We start from the raw sequence: 20,010 nt of genomic DNA on the forward strand, positions 1-20,010 counted from the left end.
TAATGACACTTTTGTTTTTTGTTTGTTTTTTTTTAAACCCTTGTACTTCGGTGTATTGTCTCATAGGTGGAAGAGTGGTAAGGGTGGGCAATGGGGGTCAAGTGACCTGCCCAGGGTCACACAGCTGGGAAGTGGCTGAGGCCGGGTTTGAACCTAGGACCTCCTGTCTCTAGGCCTGGCTCTCACTCCACTGAGCTACCCAGCTGCCCCCTTAATGACACTTTTATAATTCATAAAGTAGACTAACAATGGGAATTTCTATTTTTTTTACCTAATCCTCACTAACAAAGAAGAAATGGTTGCCAGGGAGAAAATAAGTAGAAATTTAGATAAAGAAATCTAGAGCTTGTGATAAAGAGGAAATCTGTACATAGTTTGACATATGTCCTAGATTCTGAGAAAGCAAATTTCAAAGGGTTACTAAATGACAAGAGAAGCCAAAAGTTGCTCTCTATGACTCAGTTTTCTCATTAGTATCTTGTAAACCAGAAAAGTGTTATATAAATGACAGTTATTATTAGCAGCATTACTACTATATGTCTTATTAATTTTCTCTGCAAAGGAGAATGATCTTTACACTGAATATGATAGAAGAAAAATGTCTAATAGGGAGCAGATTCCAAAGTAAGAAACAAAAGAGCATATAGCTGCCCTTGATAAATTTTGAGTCAACAGGCCCAGATGAACTGCATCTTTGGGCCTTGAAAGAAATGGCAAATGTGACTATTTAGGTTCTGTCAATGAAAATTTTAAGATCATGGAAAATAGAAGAGATATCACAAGACTGCTGAAATTAAAATATTCTTCTGATTGGGAGAAGGAAAAAAGACAGAAGATGCAAACTATAGACCAGTGAGCTTGACTTCTATTCCTGGGAAAATTATAGATTATTAAAGAATTAGTTGGCGCTCATCAAGAAAAAGGAAGCAATGATTACAAAATGCCAGCATTGCTTCATCAAAAACAGGCCTTGCACAAGGCAAAAAAAATTATACAATAACAATAGCACTGTAAAAACAATTTTGAAAGCCTTCAGAACACTGATCTATGTAGTATACAACCATGATCCCATAGGACTGATACTACTCACCTCCTGTTAAACAGATGATGGATTCAGGGTGCAGAATGAAACATATATACTTTATACATAGCCAATGCATAAATTTGTTTGGATTGACTCATGCATATAATTATTAAAAGTTTTGTTTTTCTTTTTTCCAGATGAGGAAGATGGGGAAAACTGGGAAAGAAAACCCATCTCTGTTCATTTAAAAGATTTAGTTTAAAAAAAGGACAGGTCACATGAAATAATTTCATTTCCCCTTTTTCAAGTACTACAAAACTAAATGAGAACACTGGGGATAGTTTACTTGGGATTTAGCAGAACTTTGAACAGATTGGTTTATTCTAATCTTATAAAGGAGAAGAAATACAAGTTAGATAACAACTGAGGGAAAAAATATTTATTGAGTCCCTACTTTGCCAGGCACTTTGCTAGGCATTTTATAAATAACATATAATTTCATCCCCACAACAAACTTAAGAGGAAGGTCATAATATTATAACCATCTTACAGTTGAGGAAATAGGCAGACAGAAAATAAGTGCCTTGCAGAGTCACAGATTGATTCATGTCTGAAGCCAGGTAAAATAAACTCAAAACTTCCTGATTCCGCACTCAGCATTCTAGCCATTTCAACATTTTGCTGCCTCTAATATAATCAGATAGATTTAAAACTGGTTGGAAGGACAGACTCAAAGAAATATTAGTTCAACACTAATATGTTAAGAATTCTCCAGGGGAGTATTCCAGAGATCTGTTCTTAGGCTCAATAGTATTTGACACTGCTGATCATCTATTCCGCCTGGATATCATCTCCTCTTAGGTTTTCCTGAAACTGTTCTCTCCTGGTTCTCCTATCTCACTGACCACTCCTTGATCTCTTTTTTCTTGTTCTTCATTCATATCATGCCCAATGACTGTAGATCAGTGATTCCCAAAGTGGGCACCACCGCCCCCTGGTGGGTGCTGCAGCAATCCAGGGTAGCAGTGATGGTCATAGGTGCATTTATCTTTCCTATTAATTGCTATTAAATTTTTTTAAAAATTTCCAAGGGGCTAAATAATATTTTTTCTAGAAAGGGGGCAGTAGGCCAAAAAGTTTGGGAACCACTGCAGTAGATATTCCCAAGGCTTTTGGCCTTCTTTTCTTTTCATTCTATAACTTGTTGTCTCTATACTTTTCTTTTTCTTTAAAAACTTTTTTTAAAAAATAACTATTTAAATCTTATGTATTTTAACTTGTGCATTTAAAAACATTATTCATAGGCTTCACTAGACAGCTAAAGAGGTCTATACTATCTCTCTGCTCTATGTTATTTTTCTTGGTGAGCTCAACAGATTTCATAAAAATAATTTCCAGATCAGTTTATAGTACTTATCTCTCAACTTTAGTCCTGTATTAGCTATTGTCTGTCATTTATGCTATCTCAAAATAGATGTCTTGTAATCAACTCAAACTCAACATATCCAAAACAGAATGTACTATCTTTCCTCCCCAAACCTCTCCTCTTCTGAACGTCACTATGATTGCTGAGGTTAGGGTGTTCAAGGTGTTCAGGGAAGACTAATACCTCTGGTGTGAGGGTTTGCCAAGCCCTTTTCAAGGCCTTTCAAAAGACACCTCTCCTTTGGTGTCCACCTGTCACCCAGTTCTCACTTGTAGTTCCAAGAAAGTATTGCATACACAGCCACGACACTCTGGTAAACTGTTTTGATAGGCAAACTAAACCAACTTGAGAGTAATCAACGGGCCTCAAACTCATAAATGAATTAATGGGGTGTCTACTTTAGGCATGCAAAGACTTCCCCCACTGGAAGGGGTGGATGAGAACAATTTGTTCCAACATCCATAAAGAGTATAGAAGCAGGCAATGTAAAGTGCTTAGAGTTTAGTTAGACATTGAAGAAGACACGATCATCCACTTCATCCCAAGTCATCACTAGTCACCTTGACTTTTTGTCTTACATTGGAGTTCTGAATGGAAGAGAGTAAGGCCTACAATTTTGTGTAGCTTGGCCTCACTTAAAATCCAGTTTATGCACAAATGAAAAGACATCACCCAGTGATATTATTTTGGTTCTCTTCGTGTACAATGAACAACTAATTATTGTTGAGGGTATTATCATCTTCATAGTCACCCAAGTTGTCATCCTTGACTTCTTACTCGTAATATGTATCGGATCCATTGCCAAACTGCATCAGTTCTACCTTGTGTGCGAGGAGGGGAGTGTTTATTTCCCTCTTCTCTCTCAGATCCACTACCCAGTTCAGGACCTCATTACCTTTCACCTGGATTACCATGACTGTCTTAAATCTGACCATGTCACTACTAACCGTTATCTTCCTACCCTACTCACTAAGCTCCAACAGTTCATTGCCTTCAGGACCAAGTATAAACTCCTTTGTCATTCAAAGCTCTTTCTCATTGCCCCTTCCAGTCTTCTCATATTTTTCTCCATGAACTCCATATGACAATAACATTGCCTATTAGAGTTTGTGAGTTATTCTCCAAATCCTAAAATGCTCTGCCCTTTTCTCTTATGTCTCTTGGCTTTCCTAATTTCCTTCAAAACTCAGTTCCAATCTCATCTATTGCAAGAGGCCTTTTCCTGGTTTCCCAGAGATACTCTGCCCTCTTGAATGGCTTCCATCTACTCTGTATATATTCTGGATGTATTTTAATTGTTTAAATGTTGATTTCCCCCCTAACAGTGTAAGCTCTTCAAGGAAAGGGACATTGTTTTGACTTTCCTGGTGTCCCTAATCAATAAATGCTAGTTAACTTGACATGATAACATATGAAAGGCTATCAAGTAGAGGAGCCCTAAGGGACCAAAAGGCAGAACTAAGAATAATGGGCAGGAGATGCAGAGACAAATTTAAGTTTGATATAAGTAAAAATTTAAACAATTAAAGTTGTGGAGTAGGTTGCTTTGAAAAGTGGTAGCTTCTATCTTCTTGGAAGTCTTCAATCAGAAGCAAGATGATTTCCTATTAAGTGGATTACTTTGTTGTGGGGATTGAATTAGAAAGCTGCTGAGGTCCCTTCTCTCAAATTTTGTGATTAATTAGCAACCATTTATGAAGTACCCTCTATAATTGCTAGAGATGAAATAACAAAAATTCCCCTCCACCAACAAGCTTACATCCTACTGGGGAAAACAACAATATGCATATGTATGTAAACATAAAAATATATACAATGCAATCTCGGTGATACACTAATAGTGGGGAGAACATGGTAATGGTTGGAAGTTGTTTGGGGCAAGAGGTTGCATTTGAACTGAAATCTGAAAAGATTTAGGGATTCTAAGTGGCAAAAGGAAGGAATGCATTACAGGCATGGGAGATACCCTGAAGATAAGAAATGGGCACAGCAAAGAGTACAGTCTGGCTAGAACACAGAGAGCACTAAAAAAGTAATAGTAATAAACCTGAAGGGTTAGACTAAAGGCAGATTATTAAAAACTTGAAGGCCAAACAGAAGAATTTCTATCTATTCTAAAGGCAAGAGGTAGACACTTATAATTCCTGGTCAGCAGAGTAACAAGTCCAAACCTAAGCAACAGGAATATAAATTTAGCAACTTCCAACTTATTGACAAGTCAGTCTCAGTGGAACATTAACTTTATAGTACATTGGGCATTTATTAGTCATTAAGTCTTTTAAAGTTTGGTATATAGAAGTTTGATAAATTTTGATATAGAGAAGATTAATTGTTCAAACTTGGTAACTCAAAAAATCAGTTTCCCACATCCCTAAATAATAAATAAATAAATAAACGAATGAATAAATAAATAAATAAATAAGTGAAGCCTGAATTTAGAATTTTATTCCATAAAAAAAAATTTCTATAGTTTCCTTTGTGCTTCTACAGCACCAAAAACTAATACAGTATTAAACATCTTGCTTTGCAGGTGAACAAATGTTGAGAACTTATCTAAAATGCTACTTTATTATTATCCTATGGGGCAACTGTTTAAAAAAAAAAAAGCATTACACAGGATACAATCCTTCCAAATAAGTATATTTTGTGTCTAATATATGACTAAAGATTTTTTTAATGGTTACAAATAATATTCAACAGGAAAATTAAGACTCAACAAAAATGTACTTGATAGCAGACTACAACACATCAACTGTCATTTTATTATTCAAGATTAGATATTTACTGAAATTAAAAGCAAACATTCTGACATTAGCAGTATATCTAAAAAGGGCTAGTATTTTATTTTTTTTCCTTTTTAGACTGGAAAAGTATTCAGAAGGAAGAGATTCAAGAAAAATGTTTTCACAAATAAGTGACTATTTCTAATAGGAATTCTAAGTATCTTTAATGCATGGATATCAGCTCCTTATGAAAACAATTCACTCAATCAAGTTTGCTAAAGACCTTGAAAAATATTTTTCAAATTTACACACAATCAAAGGATTTTGGTACATGACAGAAAAGAGATCTAATATAAGAAGTGAAAGGTGAAATTTTGTGGTCCAGCTGGTGGTACAGTGGACAGAATCATGGGTCTGGAATCAGGAAAACACGAGTTCAAATCTGGCCTCAAATGTATGTGTAACTTTAGGAAAGTAACTTCAGTCTCAACTGTAGAGAGGTGAATAGCACCCACCTAGCAAGGTTGTTGTGAGGAACAAATGAGATAATAATTATAAAGTGCTTGGCACAGTGCTTAGGCCATAGTAAGCCTTATATAAATATTGCCTTCTGCAGTTAGAGCTGTATCCACTGGTTCTCTGAATCCTTGTGGATTTGTCTTTATCATCTCCACTTCTGGGTCTCAGCTCACCAGCTGCTTAAGCTCTAACTCAGCAGTTTTCAAGTTCAAAAGTTAGCCCCTCGACACAGAGATCCAATCTTGACCTTCCAGATAGAAAGCTAAGCACCAAGGTCTTTGAAACTCCAGATTTTAGGTTAGCTGAAGAAAACAAAATGGTCCACAATGGTTTGTATTCATGACTTTATACATACAATAGTTGGGTAATGATGTGTATTCCTATTTATAGAAAATGGAAATAAAGTCTATAGAAACTTGTTTGTTCTTTTATCATGCTGAAGAGAAATGATAATTTTTTTAAAATTACTTTTCTTAAGTAAAGAGCATTCTGCACCTGCAGAACAGGTAAGACCATAAGTAACAAAATTAAATTAAAACTGACTAAAAGTTAATCTTTGATATTTGACATTCTAATACTTACAGAAAATTGATATATGATACATTTTGTTTAAAAAAGAAAAGAAAAATGATTCTTGGGATAATTATGCAAACCACATTACCCAATTCAAATGTTGGCAATATTTTTCTATTCAAAAACCATGGTTAAGTTCAGTTTATTTTAGAGTTCTATGTTTCAACCTTCTTTAAGTGTCCCCTAGGATTAGAGATAATCATTTTCTGGAATCAGGAAAATATTTTCCACTGGGTTTCCCATTGTATTGTATGTCACAGGTCCTTCTATTGCCAATGCAACTACACACCTATCTATAATTAATTCATATTTTCCAAGCACAAAGATAAGTTGGTCAGTGGCAGATAACTCTTCAAGGACAATTTTTTTATTTGTAGCTAAAGCAGCTAGGTGGCAAATCTGATTTCAATTACTTCCTAGCTATGTGATCTTGGGCAATTCGCTTAACCCTAATGGCCTAGCCCTTACTGTCCTTCTGTCTTGGAAAAAATAACTAGTATTCTAAGATAGAAGGTAAGAAGATGTTTGTTTGTTTGTTTTAATTATTTTAAGTAGGGTTAGCTGGTAAAATAAACTTAATACATAATGTTCACACATTGTCCCCTACTTCTTTTTACAAATTAGTTCAGTAGTCATTCAGATGATAATAGGTTTTAGTAATTTAACTTTCTATTAATTGGATATCCAAATAGTTAACCCACAATTGTGTCATTGATTCTGGTTTGAAAGCTATTTAGATCAGATTTGCAGTCTTTTCCCCAAAAAGTAGTTAATAACCTTAGAATCCCAAATCAGTAAGGCATTCTGATACTAGGATATATAACTGTGGCCCAGACCCAATTTATCAATGCAAAGTGAGGCAAGATGGAATCTAACAGACTCACCTTACTCCATCCATTTCAAAGTATGGATAATTCACATGTAGAGATAATCAGTAATTGACGGTATGCCTATGAAATGCTATTTAAAATCTCTAGAGGCTCTATTTTAAAACATCTTGTAGTATAAGGAAGCCTCAATTCATAAAAATCTTATATTCCAAAAGTTGTCTGAAGTTGTTCATCTGGTATTCTGAATACAGTCTCCTAAATAAGTGCTATAAATGGTGGCTTAATTATCTGCCAAGGCCAAGTCAATAATAATAATAGTAAAATAGCTAACATTTATAAAACACCTACTACATGTTAGGAACTGTGCTAAGCACTTTACAAATAGTATCTCACTGATCCTTACAACAACCATTGGGGACAGGTGTTAGTTATTATCATCTTCATTTTATAGTTGAAGAAACTGAGGCCAACAGAAGTTAAGTGACTTGCCCAAGGTCACATAGCAAATAAGTGTCTGAGGCTAGATTTGAACTTGGGTCTTCTTGACATTGGGCCCAACATTCTTTCTACTATGCCACCAAACTGAAACTCTTAATGGAACTGAAATAAGAGTGTGAAAAGTACTATTTCACCTATACTTAAACATTTATTAATTTACTTATTGGGAAAATACATTTCAGCGTCTAATTACAACAAAATCAAAAGTATCGAAAGTAAGAGAAGTAGCCCACAAAGAACCAATACCATGCTGACTACCTGCAAAAGATATACTACCACTCTACACATGAAGAAAAGGTACCTCACTAGATCGATTAACTCCACAGGGGTCATAGAGTATAAAACATTGTAATCTTGTCCTTTGTCGCTTATACTTTGAGAAAATTTAGAAATTCAGCTGACCTATTGATCAATTTAACCAAGGTCAGGTTCAAATATGATAATAGATGTAAAGGACTTTGCAAACCTTAAAGAGCTGTATAAATGCTATCATCATCATCATCATCATCATCATCATCATCATCATCATCATTTGTATAAGTCACAAACAAGAATACTCATTTGAAAGCACTATATTACAACCTCTTAATTTTTGAGCTATGAAAAAAGGTCAAATTCATTTAGAGTTCAAAATCCTTTTCTGATAAAAAAACAAAGAAACAAAAAAACCCTATTTGTTTTCCTAATATAGTTATGGATGAAATTTCCATGGTGTTAACTTCATTTTTCTAAAATAAATTAAGTTTAATTAAAGAAAGACAATTTTTTTTAAATCCACACAATTATCTAAACCCTAACAGCAGTAAGGAAGGATTCTTATAAACTAAAATCTTATCTAACCTCAAAAATTTAAACAAAATAATTTGAATGTAGCAGCAATGACCTGGATTAATCTGAATATAAACTTACCCTGAATGTGGAGCTGCTACTCCTTTATGGGAAGGAGATAAGTTCTGAAGTTTGCTTCCAAAAGAGCCACTGACAGAAGACCCTTTACTTGAAGGTACAGCTTTCAACAAAAATAAAAATGAACATTAGTCTTTACTAGGAATGTATGAGAATGTTCTTTATCTCTTTAAAAGACTATTTTGGTAATAATTTCTGAGGCAAGAATAAGGCACAACTGCAAATTATAGAGAAAATTTAAAACAGCAAGAAATTCTCAGAGATCAAGAGAAAAGTCATTTCATAATCTCATGATAATTTTTGCTGATTTTATTATTCAATTACAAAGAAGAGTGTTCACAAATGCCTAATTCTATAATATTTAATGAAGCATTATCATATGACTACATAAGACAGTAAAAAAGGCCTTTCAAGGTAACCACAAATGCTCTAAGCTACAGTAGACCTTTATAGGTAGCATCATGGTCAAAAGATCAGGAACCATTTGGGGTCTTGCTGTTTTGGATAAAAAGTAGCAGCAATAACAACAGAAGTGAGAGCTAAAGAGCATTAATGTGGTAATTATGATTTTTAAAAATATATATTGTGTGATGTTATAATAAACAATAGGGCTCTAATATGAAGTCACTGAGCCCAAGTATTCCTAATGGCCATAAATATATAAGCAATGACAAGTATGTATCTTTCTATTACCCTCATCAAATTTCTGCTCCCAATTGAGAAACTCCCACTCAAGACTGGTATTGCCAAATGTCCTAAAGAATTTTCACACACACGTGCGTGCACATGCATGCACACATATGCTTAATTAGGAATGCTCCTCCAACATTTGGCATTATCTGTTCTCAAATAAGCTCATCCATAAGGTATAAAACTTCCCTGCTTAGAATCCATTCTGAATGTATACCCTTCACGAAGATCTTTGCCAATATATATGTCTCCATTCCTCTCTTTTTTTTCTTCCCTGATTCTGAGTGTGTGTTTGTGTGGCACCAAATCTTGTCTGTATTGCCGTAAAGTAAACAAGAAATAAACTTACTACAGCAAAACAAGAATAAAACTCATGTCTATAACTAGCTTCCCAACTATCAATTTCCTGAAAATCCTTGAACTTGGGTCTTTGCTCTAAGCTGAGTCAAGAAACCAAATAAAGCAATTACTAAGAGGCAAAAATAACAGATTCAGAAACCTGAAATATATTATTGAATATTTTACATAATCATAGATACATTAATTTTTTTAAATATCAGTAATTTTTGAGTCAAATATGACTTGTTTATTTTACTTTGTTGTAGCATCACACTACCTTCATGTCTTATCCTGGTAAATATTTGGAAAATACCTGTGAAATGTATGGTACTTCATACCTACAACAGACTTGCTAACGCTACTTGGCTGTGGTAAGCGTGATGATGCTGAAGGTACTGTTCCTGGAGAATTTGTCTTTTTAAAAGCAGGAGGCTTGTACTAAAATAAAGAAAATAAATTAGAAACTTTTTGTGATAATTAGAAACAAATATTTCTTAGAAAAATGTTCTCTTTTAACTGCATATAATTCTATAATTTTACATGCAATAACTTTTTAAAAGTAGTAATTACTTCAAAATCCAGATATCAAGTAACATAGATAGAATAGAAATATGTAGTAACAGATTTTTACTGCATTTTAAAAACTAACATTCAACCAAAACTAATTAAAATCTAACATTCACCAAACAGTGAATGAACCGTTATGATGACTATTTAACCAAATGAACTATCATGATAATTATTTAATAATTAGACTCTTACCTTTTGTCTTATAATAGATACTAAGTAGAGTTCCAAGGCAGAAGAGTGATAAGGGCTAGGCAATTAAGGTAAAGTGACTTGCCCCGGTTCGCACAGCTAGGAAGTTATCTAAGACCATATCTGATCATAAGACCTCCCATGTCTAGGCCTAGCTCACTGTCCTCTAAGCCATCTAGCTATCCAGTGATGATTTTTTATTAGACAAAGATAAATAAATAGAAAACTTTCATAGGTGATGGATCTCAAAATACCAAACTCTCATAAATGAATAACCTTGTCCAAGATATGCTGATTGTACAGTTCCTATCAGTTTAGAGTTGTCTGAATTCGTGCAGTATAAAATATGGTCTCACCCTTTCAATTTCCTTTTATAAAAAGAGATCATATCACCACTATAATGCAAAATAGTATTAGAAATGCTAGCTACAGTAATAAGACAAGAAAAAAGAAACAAAAGAAATAAAAACAGGCAATGAGGAAACAACACTATTATTCTTTGCAGATGATATGACAGTATATTTAGAAAATCCTAGACAATCAACTAAAAAAACTAGTTGAAACAATTAGTACTTTAATAAGGTTGCAGGATATTAAAAAAAAAACCCATATAAATCATCAGCAATCTACTACCAACAAATCCCAGCAGGTAGAAAAAAAGAAACTCCATTTAAAATAACTACAGACATTTCTTGGGAGTCTACATGCCAAGACAAACCCAAAGACTATATGAAGAGAATAATGAATTTCAACAAGTAAAGACAGAACTAAAAAAGGAGAGAAATATTTGCTTATGCATAGGTCAAACCAATAAAATAAAAATTACAATTCTACCTAAATTAATTTTCTTTTCAATGCCATACCAATCAAAATAGTGAAAAATTATTTTAAGGTACTAGAAAAAAATAGTAAAAAAAACTAATCTGAAAAACAAAAGGTCAAGAATATCAAAGGCATTCATGAAAATTAAATGTGAAATATAAGATTTCAATTCATCATTTGACAAACACTGCTGAAAAAACTAGAAAATGGTTTGGAAGAAACTAAGTATAGACCAGCATCTTGCAACATACCAAGATAAAATCAATAAATGATTTTCTGATATAAAGGATGATATCATAATAGGTAAGCAAGGAAAATTGTACCTGTCAGATCCATGGATAAAGGAAGAATTTATGATCAAAGAAGAGACAGAGAGGAATACAAGAAGTAAAATGGATCATTTTAATTACATGAAATTAACAAGTTTTTGTACAAATAACACTAATGCAGGCTTATAGTGTTTCTGGTAAAAGCTTCATTTCTCAAATATACAAAGAACTGAGCCAAATTTATAAAAATATGAGCCATTCCCCAATTGATAAAAGGTCAAAGGATATGAATAGGTAGTTTTCAAAAGAAATCAAAGCTGTCAATAGCCATGTGAAAAAAAATGCTCTAAATTACTATTAGAGAAATGCAAATTAAAACAATGAATTAAAGCTGTTGTTGTTGTTTTAATATTGTAAATGTTAATTTTCCAAAATGCTTATTTTCAAATATAGGTATAATAAATAACAGATCATATATGAGAGGACAAACCCCAGCCATCAACTTTCCTGGTTTGCTTGTCCTAATGGCAAAGAATAAAGAGAACTAGGGTAGGGAGAAAACAGGGTGGCTTCTATACTCTCATTTATAATCTTCAGAAGGAGGTATTGTTTTAAGAAATATACATTTCCAATAGAAAACAGGTTACATTTTCAACCCATTATAAAGAGTGAAGCTGCCTAAAGTCACCACTAGCTGGTCAAGGCCTTGACTCTTTCTTGCACAAGTAGTAATCTGAGAGAGTATATTCTCTTCCATCATTAGCTTCACCTCACACCTATCAGATGGGGAGGAAAATGGCAAATGCTGGAGAGGATGTGAAATTTGGAACTATATCCAAAGGGCTGTAAAATTGTGAATATCCCTTTTGACCCAGCAATACCACTACTAGCTCTGTGTTCCAGAGTTTTTGGTTTTTTTTTTAAACCTTTAACTTCTGTGTATTGGTTCATAGGTGGAAGAGTGGTAAGGGTGGGCAATGGGGGTTCAAGTGACTTGCCCAGAGTCACACAGCTCAGAAGTGTCTGAGTCCGGATTTGAACCTAGGACCTCCTGTCTCTAGGCCCAACTCTCAATCCACTGAGCTACCCAGCTGCCCCCAACCCTTTTTTTTAAAAGTTTTTTTTAAAAGGAAAAAGGCCTTTTAGTACAAAAATATTTATAGCAACTCTTTTTGTGGTGGCAAAGAATTGGAAATTGAGGGAATGACTATCAATTAGGAGATGGCTGAACAAGTTGGGATATATGATTGTGATGGAATACTACTGTGCTAGAAAAAATGATAAACAGGATGAAATACCTAAGTCTTATATGAACTGATACAAAATGAAGAGAATAGAACCAGAACACTAAAAACAGTAACAGCAATATTGTGAATGGTGATTATGAAAGGCTCAGCTACTTATGATCAAGACAATGATCAAAGTCAATTCCGAAGGATCCATGATGAAAAGTGCTATCCATCTCCAGAGAGAGAACTGAAGAACTCCAAGTACAGACTGAAGTATAATTTTTTCATTTTATTTATGTTTCTTGATTTTTATTGGAGTGCCTAAAAAAACCACAGCTAATATGAAAATGTTTTGCATGATTTCACATGTATAACTAATACTGTATTGCTTGCTTTCTCAAAGGGTAGGAGAGGGGCAAGAGATAAGGAGAGAATATGAAGCTCAAATTTTTCAAAAAGTCAATGTTAGAAATAAATTTAATTTTTTTAAAGAAAAGAAGATAATTATTTTATAGCTCTAGAGCCAGAAGGGATTTCAATGGTTATCTAGTCTAATCCCATCATTTTACAGATGAAGAAACTAAAGAAACTAAGATCAAGAAAGTGACTTGCACAAGCACACAAGTATTGTCAAAAGCAAGTGTGAGCTTGGGCCCACTGCTTCGAGTCAGTGATCTTTCCCCTGCACCACACTGTCATTTCTGCTCTTGTTAATATCAGGTACCACAATGTACTAAGAGAAGCTGGAGAAGATGATGAAATATTGGACTTAAGTAGAACAGAAAAATAGAGAAGTATTTCATTAAGTGGTCTTTTGGTATGAAATTAACTCTATTATCAAGATTCTTTTTTTTTAAATCAAATGTTATATTTTCCAAATTACATGTAATAACAATTTTCAATATAAGTTTTCCAAAATTATAAGATCCAAAATGTTCCCCCCACCCCCTTCCTCCTTTCTCAGAGTTAGTAAGCAATTTGATCTGGGATCATAAATGTATTATCATGCAAAACATACTTCCATATTTGTCACTATTATAAGAAAATACTCATATAAAACTAAAACCCTAAAATAAAACCATAAATAAACTAATATAGAAGATAGTATGCTTTGACATGATAAAGATTCTTAAATGACAACAAAGGAGAAATAATTCAATGGGGCCAAAAAATGCAGAGCAAGAAAAGGTAAGATCTTTTGGAAACATATAATTCAGCCTGATCACTTCATGGAACTAAGTGGTTTTCCACATAATGAACTGCTAGCAGTCATGATTTGTGTTAAAATATCCATTCACATAGTATTTCCACTGTACAGTGGAAAATATCTATTCGTGTACTATTTCGACTATACAATAATGTGTAGAAAGTCATTTTCAAGTTGTTTTTAAGAGCTCTTTGTGTTGTCTATGTATGAATAATTTGCCTTTTTGATAAAAAACATGTAGCTTTAAACTACTTTGTTGTTTATAAAGTGCTTTCCTCACAATAGCCTTACAAAATAGGTATTACAAATATTATCACCTATATTTTACAGGTGAGAAAACTAAGGGTCAATGATAACAATTAACAATATTTGAACTAAGCAATCTCTCTCCTTATTAGTATGTTTATTACCTCTTGATATAATGAAAAGTTGGATAAAAAACAAAATCATATAAAAAGTATTATTTTCCCTACTGAATTATATTATAAATTTATAGAAAATTTCTATAAGGAAAAAGTGCTGGCCCCCAAGATATAATTAAAATCACACTGAGAAAACTATAAATATTTTAAAATTGTAACTTAAAATTGTGTAACAACCCATTACAAAACAGAAATGCTATATTGAAATAATGAGTTCTACTTTGGTCATGCTGAATTTGAGATGTCTATGGAGTGTGTCCACTTCAAAAGGTCCAAAAGGCAATTTGTGAGGGGGGACCCATCATTCAGGGTGAGACTAGAAGATGTCTTGAAGTGGTGACATAGTTGGGTTTCTATTACTATAAAATTCCTGAGAGCAAAGACATTCTTAGCTAAACTTTATATTCTTCCTAGCACCTAACAGAGGGTTCTTCAAAACAACAGATACTTAGCATAAATGTTTGTTGTATTTTATTGGAGGAAAATTAGTTTTATTGTGCAGCAAAAATCTGGTTTTCCCTCTCCAGTTATATAGATCTTCAATTTATATGCGCAAATTCTTTGTTAATATGCACTACCAAAGTGCAGGCAGAAAAAAGGTCAAGAATGGAGGTGACAGAATTATGAGATTTAGAGTTGGAAAGGATCTTACAGTTTAAATCTTATCAAATATGGAAAGTGAGCCAGGCATTTGTGGCTGTAATCAGGCAAGACTGATATTAAAAAAAAATGTCAATTTGAAATAAAGCTCTATGGATAGGTCATGTATCAAAACTGAAAGAAATTATACATTATCTGGCTTCCTTCATATACTGATCATCTGGTTCCAAATTATCCAAATATAAGTATTTTGTCCAAAATGAGTCATTTTTGTCACACAGTATGCTTATCTTTATCACTATTTATGTAAATAGGATGCTATATTTATTTTGTTTGGAAGTTTTTATAAATGATTGGTTTCTTTTCCCATAATAAAAAAAATCATTTATATAACTTATTTCCATGACAATGGGGTTTTTTCTTATGTGATTTTTTTCTTTTAATAAAGGCAAATTGGTAATATGCATTCATGCATGAGTAAACTTATAAATCTCCCAAACAAGCTCTGTGCACAAATATTAACAGAAATAAACCCCATTATTTTTGTTACTTCAACTGAAAGCACATTCAAAGTGTCTGGATATTTTTTTAATACTGAAATTTGCCAAATACTTTCTATCATCAATGACTATGTTTTGAGAATAAATGTTTTTTTAAAAACTGAAATATTTAATTTTTAGATCATTTAATAAATAATAATTACAGTAAGCTTCAGAGGCAGGATTTGAACCAGGTTCTTCAGAACCAGTACTCTTTCCATTTTACCAAGTTGCCATCAACATACATAACAAAAGTAAAGAAAATTGGTAAGGAAAGGTACTTTTTACAAAAAGAAAGTAAAAAGAAGTTAGGCATGACTATTATTAAGAGAAGGAAAAAGGAAGCTGAGTACATTGTCATTTTAAGAAGTGATTATAGGGAATAAAAGGAATAAAAGTACAAAGAGGTAATAAAAGCACATTTGAAAAACTGTCTTCAGTTCTAGGTACTATATTTGAGGAAAATAAGATAAGCTAAAGAATTTCCAGAGGAGAGCACCCAGAACATGAAAGACGAATGGAAAAAATTCTTGACTCTTGTCCTGGAAACAATGAAGTTCAAAAGGCACTGGGTATAGAAGAAAGATTAGATATGGGTTTTTTTTGTCCCAGAAGCCTAAAACTAGAAGTAATGAGTGGAAGCTGCAAAGAGGTATTTTTCAGGCATGCTGCCAGGAAAAACTTCCTACATCCACCTGAACATAAGACAATGAGTTCTCCTCTCCAGACAAGTACTTGTTGGATGTGTTGTAGTGAGGGAGTCTTTGAGCTACATGCTTATTACTTCACTATGGTCCCTTTTTCAACTTTGAAATTGCTATTTTGTTAACATTGTACTTTTTCTTCTAAATCTGTTTCTTCTCTTAATCATTTTTTTCTTTTGTCATTACCACTCTAAATATATACTTAGAATCAGACTTTTAGAGCTGAAAGGATCCTTAGAGTCACAGACAAGTTCTACTTCTCCTAAATCACAGTATCAATCTTCTTAAATTAATTTAATCCAATTTCTATTTAAATGTCCTCTGGAATATAAAAGCTTACAACTTTAAACAGTATGTAGTCTTTTTCATCTGTCTAGAAATGGTTTAACACAAAACATTTTACCTGTGCTCGAGAAGTTGACTTTCCTTTAGTATCAGTAGAAAATTTGCCTTTATTACTAATACGAGCAGCTTGTTCCTTACAGAAATTAATATGTCTGTCAGCTGCATTTTCATTGAATCTCCTCTGGCAATATGGACACTGAATGTAATCTAAAAAAAATTTAAATACAAAACCAGATTAATACTACTGTATGGGTGTTAAAATTCATAGCTGTTTATATATACATTATCTGTGTATGTGTATACCAATACATATATATATATTCATACAAAATACATAAGCACACACATATGCAAGCACACAAACACCTTTACAATAATTAATATTCTAGAGGTGAGTAGGAAAATCTAAGTTATAAATTGCTAGCTTCTTCATAATTTGATTTTTTCGCAGACAAGTCATGCCTGTCCCCAATAAAGAGGACTTTAGATGAGATAACTGCGGAATGCTAGCATCTTCCCTCCACCTTAGCCAAGAGGAGAAGGGGATAGAAAGGAATAAATAGAAGATAAAGAATCCTCACATTACTATGGTATGGATAAAGAAAAGGCACTTTTTCTCTATTTGTCTCATATTCTTTCACTGGATAAAAATGAAAAATTCTGTGGGATAATAACTTGAGGAATATTCTTGGCATATTCATTATATTGAAGTATCATATTTAAAAATAAGGGTCTGAATATGACAGCTTAGTTCAACAGGAAAAAATATTTTCAATAAAAATAATTTTATCAACTTTTCATATGATTTTTCTGTGCTAAGGCACCAAAATACATTAGATGTATACAATTTACAAAAATGTATACAAAATACAATTTCCTATTGAAATAATTATATTAAAATATATAACAAAGAGATCTCATAGACACAATTGTAATAAGAGCAGAGTTCATTTACAGTCAAAGGAAATAAGAAACAGTAGTATTTCTAACAAAAACAAAAAATTATCCCAAGAACAAATATATATCACTAAGATTTATCTAAATTAGTCACCTTGCTCTGGATGGCGAAGAAATTAATTGCCTTTAAATCTAGAGTTAAGTCCATAGCAAGTTTCCTTTGTGATAGAGAGTATCTCCATTAGAGGATCCAAATACATGTCCTCAAAGTATTCTTCCTCTGTAGGAGAGGCCTAGTGCCCCTAATAATGAAAAGGCAGCCTTCAATAAGGCCCCAAGATGTGATAATTCTTCCTATAAAAATAGTTCACTACCTTTGACCTCCTTACCATTATAAGGGTGGTAAGAACACTAATAGCTTACATTTCATTAACAGCTAATGACTTATAAAGTCATTATCTCATGAGTAGTAACATAAGTATTAAGTATTATCATCATCACCTATCTCATAGATGAGGAAACAGATTCAAAGAATTTGTCTGAGGTTGCCCTGCTAATCAGTGCCTAAACCAAGATTTGAACCCAGATTTTCTGACAATTCTAATCACTTCTCAAGCATCAAAAAACTAGAAACTAACTTTGTGAAAGTTCAAGAAAAAGAAGCAAAATTAATAGTCTTGAGCTGCCCAAGTCCTGCAATCACCTCAGGTAAGTGGCATTCTCAAGAACTAGAGACAAAAAATCTATCCTGAAATTCTTTAAGTTAATACTTAATATATCAACCTTACTTTTTTCCCCTCTCATACTATATCTAACTGTTCCTAATTGATAGTCTCAGGATTCAAGCTTCAGGAAACCTTTTTACTGACAATCTCTGCCTTAGTCCTCCTTATCTCTCATCAGCTCTTTGATAAATATACACCATCATGGGACTTAGTTAACTAACACCTACCACTTGAACTGGCAACCCTATTCAGAATTTCTAGTCAGTACAATCAAAGTCCCACCCTCACTGACATAAGACAACTTGTTCATAACAACTACAGTCCTTCTTGATGTATTCACTACCTCCTGGAAAAGTGCTGTAGAATCAAATATCAGGCCAAAAAACAACACTATTCTCTGTCTGTGCTTGGAATAACTCAAAATTGAAAATGCCCAGCGTATGGTCATTTTATATTAAAATTCAAAATGTCTTAACTTAAACAGCACTCAGGCTTTCCAAGCATTGAACCTACCTGAAAAGCACACTTAAGAAATTCTTCAGAAAGCACAGGCATTGCCTATGGCTTTATTTTCATTTTTAAGATTTAAATATTTCTCAAAATCCAGGCCTACAAACCTACCTATCAAGCAAAGGATGAATTTTATGACTTCCACAATATCCAGAACAGGCAGCCTAATGGGTGATCATACCTGAGGAAAACTTCTACTGCGATAATCTGAAAAATTCATCTCCAGATCACACAAATTTTAAAATCCAGTTTTAGACATAAAAAAGGACTCCAAAGTGATTGTTCTAGACCAAAAGTAAGGCAGGATCAATTTCTCAAAAAAGATTCCATCTCAAACTTATAGAAGGGGTCACTGCTTCCTCTCTACTATAATACAGTAGAGCAAAATCTCTAATGCAAAGTTCTTCATGTTTTAGGATTAAAGCTACATCTAAGTTTTCTTCATCAGAACTTTCAGCTACCTGATCAGCATTCTAATGATAAAAAAAAATTGTAATTGTTCCAGGTAAGATGGAGATGAAGCATATTATAGGCCACCAAAAGACATAAATAGCACCTCTAAGTATACCTAATGTGAAGGAACTGGAGTCATTGTTGGGGGTTACTAACTACATAATTACTAAACCAATTCCCCGTAGACCCCTATGAGATTCCAGTAGATGTTTACTACTGAGGAGTAGGAAAAACTCTTATGCCAGTCCATGCCTGTCATAGAGATCATTTTTATTCCATCTACATTTATATCCATATACTAGTGCCCAAAATTTTGATTAAAAAGGCAGGGGAAATAATTGCTCATAATCTTGATAAATCTCTCTTACTCTGTTGAAAGGAGACTAGCACTCAGTAAAAAAAAAAAAAAAAAAACCTAAACAATGTGATACCAAATGACTCACTAGTAATAAAATTTGTTGAGCAACAGACCCAGTGGGTACTCAGTTTCTAAATCTGCTATATTCTAAGTTTTCACACCTTATAATTGGTCTGCTACTAAAGTCTAATTCAAGGATGTGGGGAAGGGGCAATTCCTTTCCCCCTAGGAGTTTTAACCAGAGAACTGTCAGTCAGGAATTATTAAACTCATTTATCAGCACAAATAGCAATGGAACATTTTTTTCCTAGGTCGTCCTGAGTTGTTCAAAGGGAAGATTCATCTCTATAGGTACCCCTCTAATGAATGTTCTACTTGAACTAGAAAGGATAGGAAGGCTATTTTATATAAAATATAGAATATTATGCATTCTACCATAATGGATCAGTCATGGGTCATATGTGAGTATGTCAATGTTGTAAAGCTATACTTTTCCCTGAGTGTAGCACATCACATGCTATTCCCTTCTGTCTTTTCATACTGTCTACACATAGGTTGAAATATTTAGCATTAAGATTAATGTGCTATGACAGTCTTAATATAATAAAACTTCTCTGACCTTAAGTGGCATGGAGGATGCTTC

The 20,010-nt window shown here is 33.4% G+C and overlaps 1 protein-coding gene across 1 annotated transcript in view; it reads right to left on the minus strand.

Annotated features, from left to right (window-relative positions):
• ZC2HC1A (zinc finger C2HC-type containing 1A) overlaps positions 1 to 20,010 on the minus strand; it is a 60,371-nt gene that overhangs the window by 16,472 nt on the left and 23,889 nt on the right. Inside the window, exons 6-8 of the mRNA XM_044682448.1 lie at positions 16,483 to 16,631; positions 9,867 to 9,966; positions 8,503 to 8,602 (exon numbers count right to left, since the gene is read on the minus strand). Of these exons, the coding sequence (XP_044538383.1) occupies positions 8,503 to 8,602; positions 9,867 to 9,966; positions 16,483 to 16,631 (349 nt within the window). The remainder of the gene's footprint in view (positions 1 to 8,502; positions 8,603 to 9,866; positions 9,967 to 16,482; positions 16,632 to 20,010) is intronic.

This window comes from Gracilinanus agilis, chromosome 1, assembly GCF_016433145.1.
Source record: "Gracilinanus agilis isolate LMUSP501 chromosome 1, AgileGrace, whole genome shotgun sequence".
NCBI lineage: Eukaryota > Metazoa > Chordata > Mammalia > Didelphimorphia > Didelphidae > Gracilinanus > Gracilinanus agilis.